The sequence below is a fragment of the Panthera pardus genome, unplaced genomic scaffold (genome assembly GCF_024362965.1).
Source record: "Panthera pardus isolate Hobbes unplaced genomic scaffold, ASM2436296v1 HiC_scaffold_24, whole genome shotgun sequence".
Classification (NCBI taxonomy): Eukaryota; Metazoa; Chordata; class Mammalia; order Carnivora; family Felidae; genus Panthera; species Panthera pardus.
The window spans coordinates 61343118-61363467 of record NW_026526810.1 but is presented as its reverse complement, the minus strand read 5'-3'; the positions used below and the strand labels follow the sequence as shown (position 1 = coordinate 61363467).

The following is a 20350-nucleotide window of genomic DNA, read 5'->3' as shown; positions in this document are numbered from 1 at the left end:
AAAAATTACCTCTAGAAATCTAATATTGCTTCATGTGCTCTCTCAGAACATTTGCATTTTAATAGTTCCTATTTGATTTAAACAAAATATGTATTTCTAACTTTGGAATGTCAGGCATTCAGAGGACAGATGCATGAAGGTTGTGGGAGGGGGTATGGAGATCTGCCCAGGTAGTCTTAAAATCTAACCACATGGAGAAATATGGCTTCTTTATCCTTAAGTTGGATCTGTGATACTCTTTATCGCTGAGTACTACAGAAGTAGTGATTCAAGTTTAGAATGAATCATCTTCAGGAATTTACGTAACTTTGTCTAAATTCTTGTATCTTTCCTCTCCATAAATGAAATCAATATTTGCTCCATAGGGATATAAAAATTAAATGAGAGCACGTAAGCGCCCATTGTAGTACATGGCATATAGCACATGATGCCTGATAAATGTCAAACAAAAAGATCACATCTTTCACCTATAAGTATCTATTACATAACAAGAAAGTTTTTTAAGCATGTTTTATAATAGTTTGGCTTTTCATAAGATCTTAAGTCCATAGAGAATACTACCCTCTAAAATATCAATCAGAAGTTCAAAGAAAAGTGTACAACCTCAGGGTGAGCCTCACTCTCTGCAAATTTGCACAGGCTTAGTTGTTTAGAAGTAAATAGTAAATCTATTCTGAGCTAAAGATAATAAAAATAGTAGAAAATAAACTATTTTTAGCCTAGAATTCTCTCTTCATTTATGCCATCTACATAATGATGTTTGCACAATCACAGATGTTTAATCCTGGGTCTTTAGAGCCTATCCAACTTTGCAGAAACCAGAGCAGACTATTCTTCCTTTTCAAAAGAGGGGGTGGAAAACAATAGGCTTAAAATTTCCCCTGGAAATTTTCAGTTTGAAAATTGGATTTGAAATTGGATTTTTCATTTTGAATAAACCATGGTGACAGAGACCATTGTTACCCAACAGAGAGGCACAACTTCATTCTGAGACACGGAGTGTCTGAAGACTTTGGCTAGGTCACTGATTTTGAAAGGGCACTAGGGTGGGGCACCTGGGCGGCTCAGTTGGTTAAGCATGGGACTATTGATTCAGGCTCAGGTCATGATCTAATAATGGTTGTGAGCTTGAGCCCCACTGGGCGTGAAACCTGCTTAAGATTCTCTCTCCCCCTCTTCCCCTCCCCTGCTCGTTCTCTAAAAAAGTAAAAAAAAAAAAAAAAAATTAAAAGGCGCTAGGGTAAGTTTCCCCTCAGCAATTTGTGTTTCATCCTCATTAAAATCTGTGAAACAAAGCTTGGTGTGTTCAAATCGATCTTAACCAAAAAGTGCCCACATTCTTATTTTTTGATGACCTATATATTTAAGGAAGGTCGAAGTGAGGATTTGGAAAGGTGTTGGGGTTCCAGACACATCCGACAAGGCCACAGTCATGAAGTAACTGCCATCAATGAAGAATACTATGGGATAAAGCTTATTAAATTGTTTTTTCCTTATGCATGAGAATTTGACCTTCAGTTAACTGTCCAGTTTTGTTCTTGGACAACCTGGTAAAACTGATATGTGAATTACGTCACTAGGGAACATTGCTTACAGTGAAAATGATCCCTGACTGGCAGCCTGAGTCTGTACTGGGAAGACACCATTACCCGATGTAGGAAGCTATAGCTTTGCAATTCCCCAAGTGTAAAGACTTATAGCTGGGAGGTGGTGTCCTTTGTGGGGCCCCCAAAAGCCATGCCTGTGGAGTTGTTACAAGAAACATTGGCTCCTGTGGTCCATGAGGCTTGTGAGCCATGGTAACTCTCATACCTGCCTGATGTGGACCTCATCTCTTTGCACTTGGCCTCATCTTGGGTGGGGGATTCAGCAGCAAGGATTCCCACAGGTGTGCCTGACACTTCCCAGCAGGCAAGCAGTGGTTCCTGCCCTAATGCACATACTGGTGCCAAGCAGTGTGTGAGTTTTAGGAGTTTGGATGTTAAGTTAAACCAAGTAAGATCCCCTTTCCCCAGCTAATGCTGTAGATACAAAATAGATAATATGGATGAGAGGAAAAGTAGTAAATTCCTGGGAATACGTTTTCCACTTAAAAATAGCACTCAATAAGCAATTGCTGTTACTGATCAAATAAAGAAGCAACATTTCCTTTCCATGTTTCCTGGTTTCTGGTTATAATTCTGAAACCTTTCTTGTAAAACAGGGAGGACACCTTTTAATTCCTGGAGCTGTGCATCTTTGAAAGGGAAGTGGATTAACAGTGCTTCCATCTGTTGACATTTGCAGTTTCAAGAGACCTTCAAAGAAGCGTGGGCCACGGCAAACAGAAAGTCACAAGCGCTCTCCCAAGTGTTCAACAGTCTCCATGTCTACACCAAGTGTTGGTGTACTTTTGCTTCCCATTCTTCTACTCTCTCACCCCTTGTTTCAATGTGACCTCCTTTTCATAGGGCTTGTACATTAAGAATACCTTTTGAGAACCTTATCTCATCTCTTCTTTCTTAGAGGTGTATCTTCTCCTTAGAATTTATCTCAATTTTATCTCTCTGTGGCTCACCTAGCTTGAAATACCCTTGACTGGGAATGCCAAGGTCACTGGTGGCTCTGTAGCTGGTGATAAGAGTGCTGTTTGAGGTGTGTGCCTCATGCTCAGTGCCAGGCTTGGGAATACACCTTCTCATTTCACTGCACCACCTATGTTAGCTTCTGAGAACCTAAGAATAGCAAAGGTGGTTGTGAAAGTGGGTAGTAGAGAATCAGAGGAAATATTTAGTGAAAAGGGAGGGGACAGGTCAGAAGCAGTGTGCACAGCTGTAGCTGACTGTGGGAAAGACTGAAGCCACAGAAAATGGCGGCCAGCAGGCACCTCCCAGGAATGGTGACATGAAGTTCTAAAGACTTTATCCTTTCCATGAACTCGACCCTGTTTTTTTGAGAAGCACTCACGATGCAGTTTCCTCATAGTATATATACAAGAGACACATATTCATGCTATGATAGTGGGCATGTCAACTGTGACAACTGGTATACCCTTTGGGGAAAGTAGTTTAATACTGCTCATCCTCCTAACACCATTAATTTTTCTCCTGGATATTTACTCTAAAAAGCAAAAAAACTAACAAAACCACATACTTTTTTTTTTTTTTTTTAAACCACGGAGACCACATAGCTTTATGGAACTGGCTAAAATGTTAAAGGAAAAAAAAAGCGGAATGCTTACACGTCAACTCTGAGTACAACTCTGAAGACATACAGGTGGCATGTGAACAGAGGCTGAATGAAAAACACATGAAAATAGTTGTGACAAGATGAGTAAGTTATGATATGTTACATCTCTTTTTCAGTCTTATTACCTTGTTTTCAATTTAAAACGAAAAATTAAAATAAGGACACTTAGTCAAGTGGGTGTTAGGAAGGACATTTTCTCATCCTCAAATGCATTTATGCGTGGTATGGGTTATTTTTATTCCTGGGCGATACAAAATATTCTCGGGTTAGGATATATAGTTTTTCATCTGGTTTAGACAAGGTTCAATCATAATAGTCAATGAGGAGTCAATAGAGAGTGTGCTACGCACTTCTTAGGTATTAACTCATTTAATCCTAAGAAAAACCTCTTTAGGTAGTTACTATTAAATTCTCATTAAGCAGGTGCAGAAACTAAGCACAGAAAGGACAAGTACCTTGGCCAAGATCCCGGCTTAGCTGGTATGTGGTGAGAGACAGGACTCCAAATCTGACAGTCTGGCTCCAGAACCTGTGCCCCAAACCACTGCCCCATGACCCACTCAGTGGATGACTAGAAAATGAGACCACTGGTTTTCAGTTTAGGCCAATGCTCTTTCCACTGCACCAGGATGTACCTCATCTGGCAGATGAGGAAACGGAAAGCAAGGTTGAGCGACTTGCCCGTAGTCACATGACTAGCTAGTGGTTGAGGATTAACTTCTTGACTTCTAATCTACTCATCTTCCTATTATCCCAGACGGCTGGGAATGAAAAGAAAAATATCTAGCTAAGGACAAAAGCAAATGAGAAAAGACCTCAGGGAAATCAAGTCTAAGGCCTTTAAAAAAGACAAAAACATCTTCCTTTTCTCTCTGCCACTTATTTTAACGGGACTCTGTCCTTTTGGCACTGGTCACACATGTCACTGATCGATGTTTGAACTCAGGGATTGGTGACCTCCCTGGGAGGGCACAACAGTGATGGAGAGGACAGGGGCTTCTGGGACATGCTGTCTTCACAGTGCACATCTGGTGTTCAGCCACACCATGCATGTCTGTGTTGTAGATGTTCATGTGGAGAAACAGCATGCTAATCCGGTGGGCCTATTGGAAAATATAGTAACCATTTTCTGTTTTAAAAAAATGGCTCTGTGAGGAGGGTAAGATGGTTAGCTGTATGTCAGCTTGGCTCGACCATAGTACTCTGTTATTTAACCAAACACCAATCCAGGTTTTGATGTGAAGGTATTTGATAGATGTGATTAACATCTATAATCAGTTGACTTCAAGTTAAGGTGATGACCCTTGATCATGTGGGTGGGCCTCACGCCATCTTTTTTTTTTTTTTTTTTTTTAACATTTATTTATTTTTGAGACAGAGAGAGACACAGCATGAACAGGGGAGGGGCAGAGAGAGAGGGAGACACAGAATCGGAAGCAGGCTCCAGGCTCTGAGCCATCAGCCCAGAGCCCGACGCGGGGCTCGAACTCGCGGACCGCGAGATCGTGACCTGAGCCGAAGTCGGACGCTTAACCGACTGAGCCACCCAGGCGCCCCTTAAGGCTTTAAAAATAAAAACCGAGGTTTCCTGGAGAAAAGATATTCTGCCTCAAGACAGCATCAACTTCTCCCTGAGTTTCTACCCTACTGACTTGTCGTATAGATTTTAGACTTACCAGACCCAATAATTGCGTGAGGCAATATCTTAAATCCATCATCTCCCCATCCACCCACCCATCGAGAGAAAGGGAGAGATCCCACTGGTTCTGTTTCTCTGGAGAACCCTGACCGATCTAAAGGTTTGGCCAGGACCGCCAAGTATGGTGATCTCGCCGAGCACACGGATACACTTGACAGATCACGAAAAGTAGAGACAGTCTGAAACTGGAGGAAGAAAAGGTTTGGCTGAAGAGACAGGACATTACATGCCACCACGCAGGCAGGGACTAGAGCAAACACTCCTCTCTGCCCCCAGGTCACAGTGGGCAGGCAGGGGTAACGATCACAGGAGCTCGGCACAGTCTGAACTGAGAGCAGTGGGCTTTCCATGAAGCTCAGGCCCAAGCACCTGGGAGTCCTGGTAGCCATAAATGACAGCTTAGAGTACAGAACCCGCACGGAGGACCTTTAGGAATTAACAACACAAAAAGGTGTTCTGGGAATATGAAAACAACCTCTTCTGTGACAGTGACCTCAAAGCATCACTGGTGTCCTGGGGAACACAGACAGACAAGGCACCACTAATTCTTCGCTGCTCTGGATTCCTACTGTTCCTGGGCTGGGGAGAGTCACATTTTACTTCCGATCTGCTTCCCATCTGAAAAACAAATGCGTCCTTTCTTTCTACCTTCTTCCTCATCACTCTCAACCTCCTCTCCCTGCAGCTCCTTCCCCTCAACGACTGCCTGGGAGGTCAAGGGAGAAGGTGCAGGGCAGGCAATCAATCCTACCTTGGCTTCTGAAGTGGGTTCCAGGAAGCACAGGCGGTTTCCCAGGCCCTCGGCTGCCAGGCAGAACTTCCTCTGCTCCTTGTGAATGTTTGCGATGCACTGGAGAACCACTTCATCCTCCTGCCGGCAGAACAGAGACACACGTGCAAGTGAATGAGGGGCTGCCTTCCCATGTGGAACCAGGTCCCCAAGTCACCCTGCTATATTGTCATCACGTACACCAAGAGGCACATACTTTTGAGCATGATACAGAAAAGGAGAACATATGGCAGTACTGAACACCTCCCCTGAGTACTCTGAACTCTGGGGTGGGGTCAGTGGGTGCAGGTACATGTATGTGGAACGCATGTACCCCACACCTCTAGAGCACGAGCCTCGCTTCTGAGGTGCAGGAAATGCACACAATCCGGCTGAGCAGCCAATTCCAACACGTGAGCGGACATGAAAGTAAATCTAAGCCATCTCCAAATATATAATAAGAACAGAAAATTGAGATGAGACTGAGGGGGAACAGAGACAACAGCAGAGATCAGACAGAGGTGGGGTTCGTGCAGGGCAAGTCCGTTGTGTGTGAGGCTTGGAGGAAGCAAGAGACATGTTGTTGGGGGACGGGGGCCCATGTAGTGGGTAACACATTCGCCAGAGATGACAGAAGGAAGCTGTGGAGGGTGACAGGAAATGGGTTTCAGACATATGGGAAAGGAAGCTCAAGAGAAGCCTTGAAGCTTGAGATTGGAGGGAGGAGGTGAAGGTCAAGTTGAGGAGCCACTCTGAATTCCTTAAGGAGGGGACCTCCCTCCTATGCATCACTCTCAGAAGCAACCCTGCTGAAATTTCAGAGGCCTTGTTTGCATGGCATCCCTCTTGTTGATCGTCTAGAAATGAGGCCAACCTCTATTTACACTAACATGCTCACCTCTCGCACAGTCCTGACCGAGGCTGAGAGGAAATCATTTTCCTTACAGTTTCTCCAATCTGTTAGTCTATGTCCCCACTCTCTCCCACCACTCAATGTTGGATTGCAAACATCAAAAAGATTTGCAGGTGTGGTTATGTTAAAGGAGTAACCAGAGGAAGGCCACTTGAAGCTTCCTCCTTAGCAACTGCTCTCCAGTTGCCTGGTCTCACCCCCGTGTCCCCCGATTTTAGTGTTTGTCCCAGAGTATTGGACAGTCAGATTAAACAGAAACAGCTTTTCTGAAAAGGGGTCTGCGATGTGCATAGTCATGTGGAAAAATAAAATCCTTCTACCTGATGGGAAGATAAAGAGATCGAATAGTAAGAGATCCCACAAAAGAAGTCTGCTGGTGCCCAGAGATTGGTCAGAAGCTATAGGAAACTATAAGAAGCCACAAATCACAGACATATGAAAAGAATATGGAGGGGAAAAAAAGTTTCACACTTCTACTGGCACTGGAATGTCACTGTTCGTCATTAAATTGAGTCACTAATAAAAAGCCTCCGCTTAGAGTGCAGTCAGAATTCATGGTCTTCACTTGAATTGAAGCAGAACAGAACTCCAGGATGGCACTACTCTCAGAATGTGGATTCGGTGAAATTTCTGAAGAGAAACAAGTTTTCCCCCAGCTGGAGTCTCCCACAGATCCTCAGGGGGGAAGAGGTGATCACATCCTCCCCAAGGGCACAGGCAACAAGGGAGTACTCTTAATTGTCAAAATCACTGAGGGACACTATGCGCATTGCAAAATGGGTCATGAGACTTATGAGGTCTGTACTTCAAGAAGCAGTCCTCAAAACACCTAATTTTTCTGTCCCAAATGTTGAGAGGACCCCCTACTGAGAAATATTTAAATATGTCCCACCTACATACCATTTGCCAACCAAACAATAGTCATTTAGAAATCACAGGTGTGTGTTAAGGACTAGACTTTTCATGAGCTGGTAAAAGTCGACAGAATTTTCTCTTCGACTTGAGTTGAAGGTACGTCTCTGCATGACCTTATTTCCCATGCCCTTTCCACTCCAACGTGCCCAAACCACCTTAGCTTGACTTGGCATTAGCTGCCTCTCTGTCTTCTGAAACTTCCCCGTTCTATAACTCACATCCTCATAAGCTAGGCTGCCAGTCAGCTAATGCAATAAAAAAAACTTGCCCTAGCTCAACAGCTGTCTGCTGAGGAGCACTTGGCACAAACATTTTCCTAGGTCCGCACTCTGGGTGGCACACAGATGGGTGTGAGGCTCTGAGCCAAGTTTACTGTTGTCCCAAAGCTTTCCCTTTTTCCCCACATGCTGTCTGGAACCGGATGCTCCTTGCTGACCTGGCTTGTACCTGCCTTCATTCCAGGCGGCACCTACCATTCTCCACAAACCTCCATCAGACCAACATCCTGAGCCTTCGAGTACCCGACACTGTCATCTTTGCACCCAAGTTTCATTCAGAACAAGTTAATCCAACCCATCACATCACATCTTCTATGCCCTAAACACAGACCACAGCCCCTCCAGTTACCAGCCCTCCCTAGTTGACTCCTTCCTGTACTGATGTACATTCTCTTCTCCCATTACCTCTCTCCCTTTGTCCCTTTGCTTTAAATCAAATCTGGGTATTTACAGAAGGTACCATTTCCAAGGAACTCCCTGTCACTCACTGGAGGCTGCAAATTCTTCCATCTTCTTGTAACTCCCCTCCCATCCCTCAATGCCAAATTCAGATAATCGCTCTCCTACTCAGGTCCAAAACTCTTCAATTTCGAGGTATGTGACAGCCAATCTCCACATCTTCTCAAGTCATCTATCAACATCCTACTTAATTCTCCCACCTTTATCTGATTCTTAACGACCATCACAAAGTCTGATCATTTTGGTATGAATTCAATACACATTTTTGACTACCATCCAATGACAAAGCATTCTGCCAGGATACTGCAGAGCATACCTCGTTTTAGAAGACAAGATCAGTTAATACTGGAGTAGTGGAGTTGATGTCTGAAAGGCCAGCTCCTGGCCTTTCTCCCTGCCACCTGAGCCATCATATCGACTAATTTCAAGGTTCACGTGGATAATCTCTTCCAAGTGAACACCTTGACCTAATTACTTGCACAGTTTCAGTAACACGCTATGCGTAACACTCCTTGTCAAAACCTACAACAGTTCCTATTCTAAAATCCAGAACTAGACTATCTTACTCCGAACCAGACTATCTGGCTCTATGAACCCAAGCCTCTCTTTCTTGCTTTCTCGTTCTCTTATGTTCATTGTTCTTGCTTTCCCTCACCAAAACTTCTGATTCCCAATTCCTAGAGAGCCCTGCCTTCTCTTCCTCTTCACCAGGAAGAGAAAGGATTTTTTGATAGAGAAAGTAACACAACTCTGGGGTTTTGTTCTACTATCAACTTATGGGATTCTTTTTCCAGTAATACATTTTTGGCTTGTTTGAACTCTGGTTTCACTGGAACAAGATCATAAAATCTCCCCTCTTTGTAGAACTCACAACAGATTCAACTCAGTCACGATCAAATCACCTCCTCCCCCTGCCATCTATAAGACAAAGATAAAATAAAGAGGAAAGAAGGGTTAGGTCAGAGGGCACAATAATCAGTAATGAAAAGACTTTTTAGACCTACCCTCTCAACTTAAGGATGAGGGGTGCACCTGTCTTAAGTCCCCAAGAAATACCAAAGATCACATAAGCATCTCTGGTTTTCCACTCACTATGTCAAAAGGTCTCTGCTCCCTTCCCTCGCAGGTAAGTTCTTTCCTCTGTCTCTACCCTCATCTCTCCTCCATTCCTACTGCCTTCCCATCTCTCAAGTAAGTCTTGTCCAGCATCCCTGAAGTTCTCCTCCTTGAAACTCTTCTGTTCCTTTAATCAACTGTGTTCTCCTGTCTTTCTGATGGAACCTTCCTATGTCCACTTTCTCCTGGCATTCCTTCACATAGGGATCACCTAAGGACTGGTCCTCATCATCTTTGCTTAGCAATCCCATCCATTCTTCAGGCTTCCAGTTTTATTCTGATTAGTAGTTGGACCATCTGTATCTCCAACCTGGTGGCACTCTAAGGTTCCAAACCTCCACTTATCCCTGACTTTATCCAAATACTCATGCTCAACACTGCAAACCGACATGTCCCAATGAACCAAAAGGTACATTTCCAGCCTACGCATCCTTTTATGTTGTCCATGTTTGTTAGTGACACATACAACCTCTTGGCAACCCAGGCCCAAATATCACCACCTCCTGTCTGAGTCTTCCCTCCTGCCTGTCCTACAGCAAATGGGCCAGAGAAAGGACAGACTGGAGGTCTAGAGATGAAGACAACTCAGAGCATTCTTCCTCTGATCTATTTCTAGAGGCACAGCTCTGACCTTACCATTTGTCTGTTGAAAATCTATAATGGCTCTCTCTCTCCACTGTCCACATAGCAAATACAAACTCCTTGAGCCAGCATATGAGGACCTTCACTTTCTGACCTTTTCCCCCCAACTTCTTCCCTGTCGAGTTCCTTCACCTGTCTACCCTCATATTCTTACACAATCACTAACTCTAAAGCTGCCCTGATTTGCCATTTTTCCATGTTCATATATTGCCTATTCTCCCAAGTTTAGCTCAAGTGCCACATTCTTTTATGAAGCCTAAGTAATCTCTCCTCCATCCAAATTGCCATAGCAATATCACCATACTCTTGCCTTATGTTTGTTTACATGCACTGTTATCCCCGACTCTATATTTTGAAATGGCTAACATTTACTGATATTGGACTGTATGACTGGCACTGTGTTTTATGAGTAATAAAGCTTACTTCACCCCAACACTATGGTGTAGGTACTGTTTTCACCGGCATGTCACAAATGAGGAGCCCTACACAGGGTAGTCAAGTAACTTGCTTATGGTCTCATGGTGGTGAGGGGTAGAGTCTGGTACCCAATCCAGGCAGTCTGCATCCATGCTTTCTCTCCCATCTCTCTCACAGCTGGCTCTGAACCCCTTGAAGGCAAGGTCCATGTCTGGTTCATATTTATATCTATCAGGATACTTGCTAGCATAGTGCCTTATGCACAATATACATCCAGTTAGGATTTATTCAATGTATGTGTTTTTTACCTTGTAATCTAAATTATAAAAGCACAGAAAACTGTTTCCCCATATAGGCTGGGAACATAATGTGTTTGGTAAAAACATGTTGACTGATCAAGATATGGAATCAGATTTAAAAAAGATTTCTCTACTCTCACCCATGTAACAATAATTATTCCAGAAAAGGTCACTTTTCTATTGATAAAAATATCAACTATTCATTCCATACCAGACACACTGCTGAGATTTCCCCCTAGATTATTTAACATTAACAACAACACGACCATTTTAAGAATGAGGAAACCAAAGATCAGAGGAATCTGGCAATTTTAAGAAGTGAATATTTAAGGAGCAGTCATTAGGTGCCACCATGTCACAGCATCTCAGTTAAGTCCTTACAACCATCCTGTAAAGAAGATACTAATATTCTATTTGTAGATAACGATATTAAAGCACACAGAGGATAATTAATTTGCCTAATACCACACAGCATGTAAATAATAGATTTTGACCTTGAACCTTAGGATTATCTGAATCAGGAGGCTGTCCTATTTACCATAATGCCCAACAGTCTCCCAAGAGACTGACCTTAGTAACAGGTCTGAATTCACCTATCCCTGACTCTAAGGCCCGTGGTGATCCTGTTGATAAAAATAGGTAACTCCCAGCCACCAGCCCTCTCACATGGCCATACAATGTTGACAAGTAACCACATCACAGAGCACGATGCCATAGAGAATAGCCAGAGACCTAAAATTCAAATAAAACAAAATTTTTCTGTGCTCCATGACTTAACACTGGAAGGAGTGTACGTCATCCCCAAACTTGTAACATAGGGGGAAGAATGATTAAAATCCAAGGTATATCATATGTCAGCATCCTTCCAAGCTATGTAGTTCATAAGCGCCAGCTATTCCTGTCATAGATTCAGTCTGTGGTGGTGTTGAGTGATTGTCCCTGAACAAGGATATACAGCCTTTGGCTCTCTTTGCTTAAATTTCATGTTATCACAGGTCATCTCTGACAAAGTAAGTTTCTTTCTATACTCCTCTAGCTAAAGAACCTTGAATTTGAAAATGAATGGAGCTTGCCTATTCTATCTCTACTGCTTCTTTCTTATACCCTTGGCTCCTGGTCCAAGGGTCATGACAACCTTGTTTGGAGTTCTGTGTTGATGGCTGGGGGCACCTTGGCTCTCCCTCTTCTCCCTGGGTCATTTGCAGAGAACTCTTTGGGACAAAACAAAATGGCTGACAGCTCTATTTATGGTAGATCATTAGGCAGCTGATGACAGCCCTATAGTTAGATGGGCACATCACTGATACTAAGAAGCTCGTGAGCAGAGAGCGCATGGGACGGAGCGCAGTCCAGCAGATTTCATGGTCCACATTTAAGCGCAGATATTACTGCAGAGGAAAATCCATAACCATTTATTCAATGCTTTAAAGAGGAAGATGTGTCCTAGCCACTCATCTTGAACATCAGACACTATGTTAGGAAACAAACCACCTACTAAATATATGCAGACATGGGTGAGAGAGCTCATTCTCAGGATTTACCCCTACAGCATCTCTTCAGTGAAAAATAAGTAGGCTTTTGAAATGATGAGACCATCCCTAAATTATTTCACAAGTATTAATGGCACTGGTGGTCTACTGTATGTCCTAAACATCAATCACTCTATTTACTTCCTCAGATTCTAACCTCCTTGAAGGCAGGAATGTCTCATCTCCCTATGAATCCTCAGTGCCCTTCATAGTGCCTGGCACAGAGTAGAAAAGTACAATTATTTGTGAATTTAGTGAACAAATCACATAGTTTGAAAACAACAGCATTAACAAAATTGCTGATGCATAAAAAATTCACATAAAAATCCTTCTGCATTTCTTTACTTGTATAGTCTAGAATGCCAACAAGGAAATAGTGGGGAGCATATAGAAGGAACTATGATATCCTGCTTCCACAATGGCCCCATGAGACATACAAGTATTTTTAATCCCATTTTAAAAATTATGGATCTAAAGGTTATAGACTGAGGGAGGAGGCTAACTAGTCCAATGTCCAACTCACAGAAGCTGACATTATATCGTGTCCCTAGAGACAACCCTTCTAGGGTTTTTCTGTTGCTGTGGTCTGTTTTTGTTGTAGTATGATTACACTTTTGAAAATCCCCATTGTTTTTCCAATCTCTCCAAAATTAGGGATGGTTCCCATCTCTCATTCCTTACTACTCACCGATTGCTGCAAAATGCAGTAAAATGGAAATCTTGGGATCCAAAGAGAGAAAGTTGATATAGTTTATCATTCCTTCCTTCTTGGAATACTTTATTCATTTGGTTCATAGGGTAGACTCTCTTTTGGTTTTCTCCTCTACTCACTAGCAGATCTTCCTCAGTCTCCTGGGCTAGCATCCTGCCCTACCCTCTCCGCCACTACCAGCAGGGCTCACAGGGTGTTCCTTGGAGTTTCCCTCTTTACCTGCGCTCTCTTCCTTTGTGATCCCATTTGATTACATGGCTTTTAAAACCATCAGTACACGAATGACTCCCAAGTTCATATCACCACCAGCTTAGACTTCTCCTCTGAACTCTAGCTTATATCTCCAGTTGTTCTAGTATCTCCAAAATCCAACTCCTAATCATCTCCCCTGAGAATGTCCTTCCCAAAGTCTTGTCTGTCTCGGGACATGGCAACTTCTTTAGGGTCTCAGGCAAGAAAATAAATCAGTAGCTAAAGTCAACAAAAATATCTGCACTTTCTAGATGACAGCTATTCTTAACTACTACAAAGGGGTATTTCTACCATGAGGTGCTCTCCTCAGCATTTTGAAAATTAAAAAAAAATAAAACAGGATAATTACTACTTTTATTAATTTAGAGCATTTGAAGTATAAAAATAAAGGCCTTTTTAACATACTATATGTAAAAAATAAAATAAAATAAAAATATCAGAGTCCAGAGTGCCCAGGTGGTTCAGTAGGTTGCGTGTCCGACTCTTGGTCCCAGCTCAAGTCGTGATCTCATGGTTCATAAGTTCAAACCCCACATTGGGCTCCCTACTGTAAGCACAGAGCCTGCTTCAGAGCATCTGTCCCCTCTTTCTGCCCCTCCCCCTTCTCAAAAAAATATATAAAAAACCTTGGAGTCCTATTGATTCCTTTTTTTTCTTCTTTCACCTCACATCCACATCAGCAACTAATCCTACCCATTCTACCTTCAGGATGGATCCAACTGGACCACCAGGCTCAGGCCATCATTTCTTGTCATGATTATTGCAGTCACCACTCCTGTTTCCCATCTTTTCTCTACACCTCTTCTCTGCCCCCAGATAGAAGTTTTTAAAACCTGAGATATGTCACTCCACTCCTCAAAACCCTCCGGCGATTTACTGTCTTATTCAGGAAAAAGGCAGAATTCTTACTGTGGCCTATGGGGGGCTAACACCTTCCAACAACCTCTCTATCACCCTTTGCTTGCTCACTTTCAGCCACACGAGCCTCCTTGGAAGAGGCCCAACTCTTGAAGCATGACCTTCCCTCACACGCTTTGTGCTTGCTCTTTCCTTTGCCCAGAATGCTCTTCTCCCAGAGGTCTGCAGACCTCCCACCCTCACTTCCTTCAGGTGTCTGTTCAGTGTCTTCTCATCAGAGGGGCCTTTCCTAATTACCCAATATATAATTACAACCTCAATCCCACTCTGCGCTTCCCATCTTGCTTCATCTGCCTTCTTGGCCAGCGAGGACTGCCTACCTAAGAATATATATTTCTTAGTTGTCTCCTCCTTCGTTAGAATGTAATGAACCGTACCTCTTAGACACAGTTTTTCTCCTCAATGCATCTCCAGTGCCTGGAAAAGTGCCCAGTACATGGTAGGCGCTCCAATGGTCACTGAATGACAGCCTAGTCATATTGTTTCATATTAGACACAAGAACTTACACCTTCATTGCACCCTTCTGTTGCTTTATAGGAAGTGATCTAACAGTCCTCAGACTCAGCTGGAATTGTTTGCTTATGTAGGGGACTGACAAGCCATAGAGTCACCTGTAGCCTCCAGGGCCCTTTCTGCTCCAGCAACTGGAAGGCATGTTTTGCTTGCTCTTCATAACTTTTCTCATTGCTGAGAAGGCAGAGTTTGGAGCTTGACTGTAAAATCTATTCAGTGTCACCCATGGGTTGGTCTCTCTGGAACTTACAGGAATAGGGCAAAGGGGGAAGCCTTTCTCTACATTGATTAGTGGGACAAGCAGGCACCAGGGTTTACACAGGGATTTAATTCCCCCTCAGACAGATCATGCTGCTATTAGACATGGAAGAATGCAGTGGCCTGTGACATGTTTGTCTAGAAATAATGGCCAATTATTAACACTTACCTATTCTCATAGGACAGAAAAATAATGATCTAGTTGGTACCAAGGAAATTTCACAGGGAGGTTTTCTATAAAATTTTATGTGCGATGTTGGTATTTTGAATACTTCTCTCCCACCCAGTGAGAACACACTGGGTGAGTAACCATACCCAGGTGCATGCCCTTACCTCTTTGGTTTCTTTTCTTCTTTAGGCACATCAGCCAGGGTAAAATATGAATGGGAACAAGCTAGAATACTAAAGCAAACATGGTGTTCAGCGTCTAACCTAAGAGGTGTAGCAAGGGTTGGTAATACAGTTACTGTAGGAAAGTATAGGTCTCTGGAACCAACACTGATCTGAACCTAATATTAAAAAGGGGATCTAACCAGGACACTTCAACTTCCCATGTTTACATTATGGACGCTGATGAGTTTGCTCTGTGTCTCCATCCTCATGCAGTCTGAGCACTGTAACCCGAGAACCATGCAAAGGGCATCCAATTCTGATTCTACCATGGCACTACTGAGACCTGGACAAACCATGCAATGATAAGCCACATTTTTATGTTATTAGATCTATTCTTTAAGTAAATTTCCTTTTTTTAAATCATTGATTCTTGGATCTTCAGCTTCTGAATTGAGGTATAACACCTTCCCTGGGTCTTGCAACTCACCCATGACAGCCCACCCACTTGTAGCCCACCACTTGTTAGATCTTCTAATAGCATCTAGGATGAGGGGTGAGGGCCACAGTACTGTCTGCTTTTGGTTTAGGGAAATAAACTAAACAGGGAGATTGTTTCTACTAGCATAATGCTTTCTTATGCTACTTTCTGGAATTTTCCCCTTTAAGATTTTTAGCAAAAGTAAATGACACTAAAATAGCCAACATGAAGGACACAAACACTCTTGTGTGCATAATCAATCCAATTTACTGAACACGTTGTAAAATCCAAAAGCAACGACAAAGCATCTAGCAATTTCCATACAAAATCTAATAGCTAGGGAACACTGTGCCTTTTTCAGAAAGGATGCTTGATAAAGTTAGTAGATTGTAATGAAATTTATGGGCTGACATTTAGATAGATAAGTCTTTGAAAATAGGTCACTTAAAAGCAAAAGAAGTGTTTTCATAATTTAATGGTGCTAAAGCCCTATGAACTATCCAGGACTACTTTCAGAAAGACAGGAAGAGAGGGAGGGAGGGAGGAAGGAAGGGAAAGAGACATAGAGAGAGAGAGGAAATGAACCCATCAATTTCTCCCAGCTCCATTCAGGATTAAGTCATAAATTCACTCAAGAAATATTTGTGTGCCTATTAGTGTGTCAGACTCTGTTTCATGGACTGGGGTACAGTGATGAACAAGACGGGCCACACATCTACCTTTCTGGAGTTCCCATCCTAAGTGGATGACTATCCTGTAATATACATTGACTCAAATGGGTTTTCAGTGGCGGTGGTTTGCAGACATGATATAATCCAGGACCAGAAGAATCTGAGTGAGACAGAGACAAGAACTCAGGGATGTTTGAGCTATTTCTCTTTCCTCCCTGATATTTTTTCTGTCCCATGATTAGTGTTTGTTTCTATCAGAAACTATCAGTTACTTCTCTGCACTGTAACACTTGGATTTCTGATCTAAATCCCCTTAACAGAAATTTTCTGTTTTGAAGCCAAGAATTACATCCTTCTCATCTCCATCTTGTTTGTGTTGTATACTTAATACCTACCATATGGGGCAAACATGTCACAAATGCGTCAAGTTAAAATAATGAAGTTTAGGACAAATAGTGGATCAAAACATTGGGTCAAATCTGAGTAAAAAGCTGTAGACCAAGAGTACCCAACAGTCAGGAATCAAAACCAGACACTGTCAGAAAGATACCTACACTTATACGGTCAATTAATTTATGTCAAAAGAAGGCAAGAATACACAATGGGGAAAAGACAGTCTTTTCTATAAACAATGCTGGGAAAACTGGACAGCTACATGCAAAAGAATGAAACTGGACCATTTTCTGACGTCATATACAAAAATAAACTCAAAGTGGATTAAAGTGGATTAAAGACCTAAATGTGAGATCTGAAACTTAAAACTGGTAGCAGAAAACATAGGCAATAGTTTGACATCAGTCTTAGCAACATTTTTCTAGATAGGTCTCCTCAGGCAAGGGAAACAAAAGCAAAAATTCCTATTGGGACTACATCAAAATCAAAAGCTTTTGCACAGTAAAAGAAACCATCAACAAAACAAAAAGGCAGTCTATCGACTGGGAGAAGATATTTGCAAATGATACACCTGTTAAAACGTTAATATCCAAAATATATAAAGAACTTCTACAACTCAACATCAAAAATCAAATAATCCAATTAAAAATGAATAGATAACCTGAACAGACAGTTTTCCAAAGACATACAGATGGCCAACAGACACATGAAAAGATGCTCAACATCACTTATCGGCAGGGAAGTGAAAATCGAAACCACAATGAGGTATTACCTCATACCTCTCAGAATGGCTAGAATCAACAAGTAAAGGTAAGTGCTGGTGAGGATGTGGAGAAAAAAGGAACCCCCATGCACTGCTGATGGGAATGTAAATTGGTACAGTCACTAGAAAACAATATGGAGGCTCCTCAAAAATTTAAAAACAGAAATACCCTACGATCCAGGAATTCCACTACTGGGTATTTACCCAAAGAAAACAAAAGCACTGATTCAAAAAGATATATGCACCCCTATATTTATCGCGGCATTATTTACAACAGCCAAGATATGGAAGAGGCCCAAATGTCCATCGATAGATGAATAAAGAAGATGTGGTGTATCTACACAATGGAATATTATGCAGCCATAAAAAATAATGAAATCTTGCCATTTACAAGAACATGGGTGGACCTAGAAGGTACTGTCCTAAGTGAAATAAGTCAGAGAAAGACAAATACCATACGGTTTCACTTGTATGTACAATCTAAAACACACAAAGAAACCAGCAAAAACCAGACTTAAATACAGAGAACAAATTGGTGGTTGTCAGAGGGCAAGTGGATGGGAGGATGAGTGAAATAAAGGGGATTAAGAGGTACGAATCCCCAGAGCACCTAAGTCATGAAGATGAAAAGTATAGCATAGAGAATATAGCCAATAATATTATAATATGGCAAGCATGGAGTCATGAATAGAAGTGTTGAATCATATTGTACACCTGAAACTAATATAACACTGCATGTTAATTATACTTCAATTAAAAACAAAAACAAAAACCAGACACTGTTTGGGATCCTAAGACTCACTTCACGAAGAGACAGAGGACCTGTGAAAGCCAAGCAAAGCCTGTTTCTCGAAACGGGAATTCTCCTTGACACATCCCCTGGTGGCAGGGTTCAGCCTTTATTGCTCAGAGTCAAATCTGAGGTGAAATTTGGCTACCGTGTGCAACCATTTCCCACACTTCAGGATTTCAATTCAGCAACGCTCTTCCTATCACAAATCTGTGAAACTATAGCACTAGGGAAGGTGTGTGGCTAGAAGACAACTTAAATATAAGGAAGCTCCGCCAGGCACTGGTTTATATACTTTGTAGTTCATACAATCCTCAAAAATCTCCTCTACCTCTCAGTATACCCATTCTACAGGTGATGACACTTAAGCGCAGGCACACAGGTTAAGAAACTGCCCAGAGCCAGACAGTTATTTCTTTTGGGCATCCATTATTCATTCATTTATTAAGTATTCATTGTTTTGGTCTATTATATGTCATGCACTGCCAGGTCCTGGGAATACAAAAATGCATCAAAGCTAGTTAAGTGAGGATTTAAATCCAGTTCTGCAGGTCTCCAAAACCCAAGTTTTCCCCCACTGTATCAAGGCTCCTTTGTGAAGAAAGCATTTCAGTACCTTCATAGGTGCCACCACTCCTGCTGACTGGTGCTGCTTTTTCAATTTCTCACCTTATTGGGGCTGGAAAGGGGTAGGTGTTACAGCTGGAAGGCTTTAATTGAAGGGTAGTTGCCTCTTTCTTAAATAAAATACAATCTGTTTCTTGATCTTCTGTCAAGTGAAAATACAACTTCAAGCCCCAGGACCACTCTCTCTGTCCACCAGGTACTAACTACCCCCACCCCTGTGCACTACCACACTGCTGCCCTTAAGCCCAGTCATAAAAATCCTAGAACCCCCTCATTCTATGAACAGGCCTATAAAATGCAATGCCCTCCTGCAGCAAAATCCCTCGGAGTTCTTTGCCAAACCAAAATCTAGGGGTGCCTGGGTGGCTCAGTCGGTTGGGCGTCCGACTTCGGCTCAGGTCATGATCTCACGGTACATGAGTTTGAGCCCCGCGTTGGGCTCTGCACTGACAGCTCAGAGCCTGGAGCCTGTTTCAGATTCTGTGTCTCCCTCTCTCTCTGACCTTCCCCTGTTCATGCTCTGTCTCTGTCTCAAAAATAAATAAACATTAAAAATTTTTTTTTAAAAATCTAATGAAAACCCAATAAAATTAAAAGCATAGGAGATGGGGTCAGTCAATCTATTTGAGCCTGATTGCTTGATTCCTATTGTTACAGAGACTAAAATTTATTCCATATCCCTTAGATGAAAAAAATTCCATATTGGCTTTTTTTCTAAATATAGTAATGGTTCTGAATCCCTATATACAATCATTTCAATCTCAGTCACAGCTAGGAAAGTTTTCCCCTTCTCGGGTCTGTATAATAATCTAAGGAGATTTATACAGTCCATAAAGTTTGGAGTAAAGCAAGTGGTCTTCAAGCCCATCAAGATGGCTATTAATATGCTCATTATCCAAGCATGTGTGGTCCATTTGATGGCAGGTATCTTCTACTTTTTACCCTTCTTAGCCACAGAGACTGTGGTCCCCAAGATCTTGACGTTCATCATCCTACCATCTCCCGGGTACAAGTATACGGACAGGGTTGCAGATCTCTGCTACCTACGAAGCCCCCTACAATGCCCTTCCCTGCTGCCTCTGAAATAAGACTTCTCTAGGTTTGGTCTCTTAGCCTCATCCTGTCCAACCCTCAGGGCCCATCCCCAACTAGGACCACCCAGATTTTCACCTCCAAGAGACTTTGGGAAATAAGTGTTAGATCACTTCAGGGCAAAAGGAAGCCCCAGATATCCAAGGCACAAAGTTCTGCTGGGCTTGGTGAGAAAGAAAGGAGGAAACAACTCATTTTTATGTTACCATTTTTTCCTGGCTATCTCTCATTTTGAGGAGTCTATAGGAAAAAAAAAAAAATCTAATTCCGCTGTAAAGCAGTGGG

General features: G+C 42.3%; 1 protein-coding gene across 1 annotated transcript in view; it reads right to left on the bottom strand.

Annotated features, from left to right (window-relative positions):
• Nucleotides 1–20350, bottom strand: part of RYR3 (ryanodine receptor 3) — a 524284-nt gene that overhangs the window by 351651 nt on the left and 152283 nt on the right. The window contains exon 2 of the mRNA XM_053889214.1: nt 5679–5798. Within this exon, the coding sequence (XP_053745189.1) occupies nt 5679–5798 (120 nt within the window). The remainder of the gene's footprint in view (nt 1–5678; nt 5799–20350) is intronic.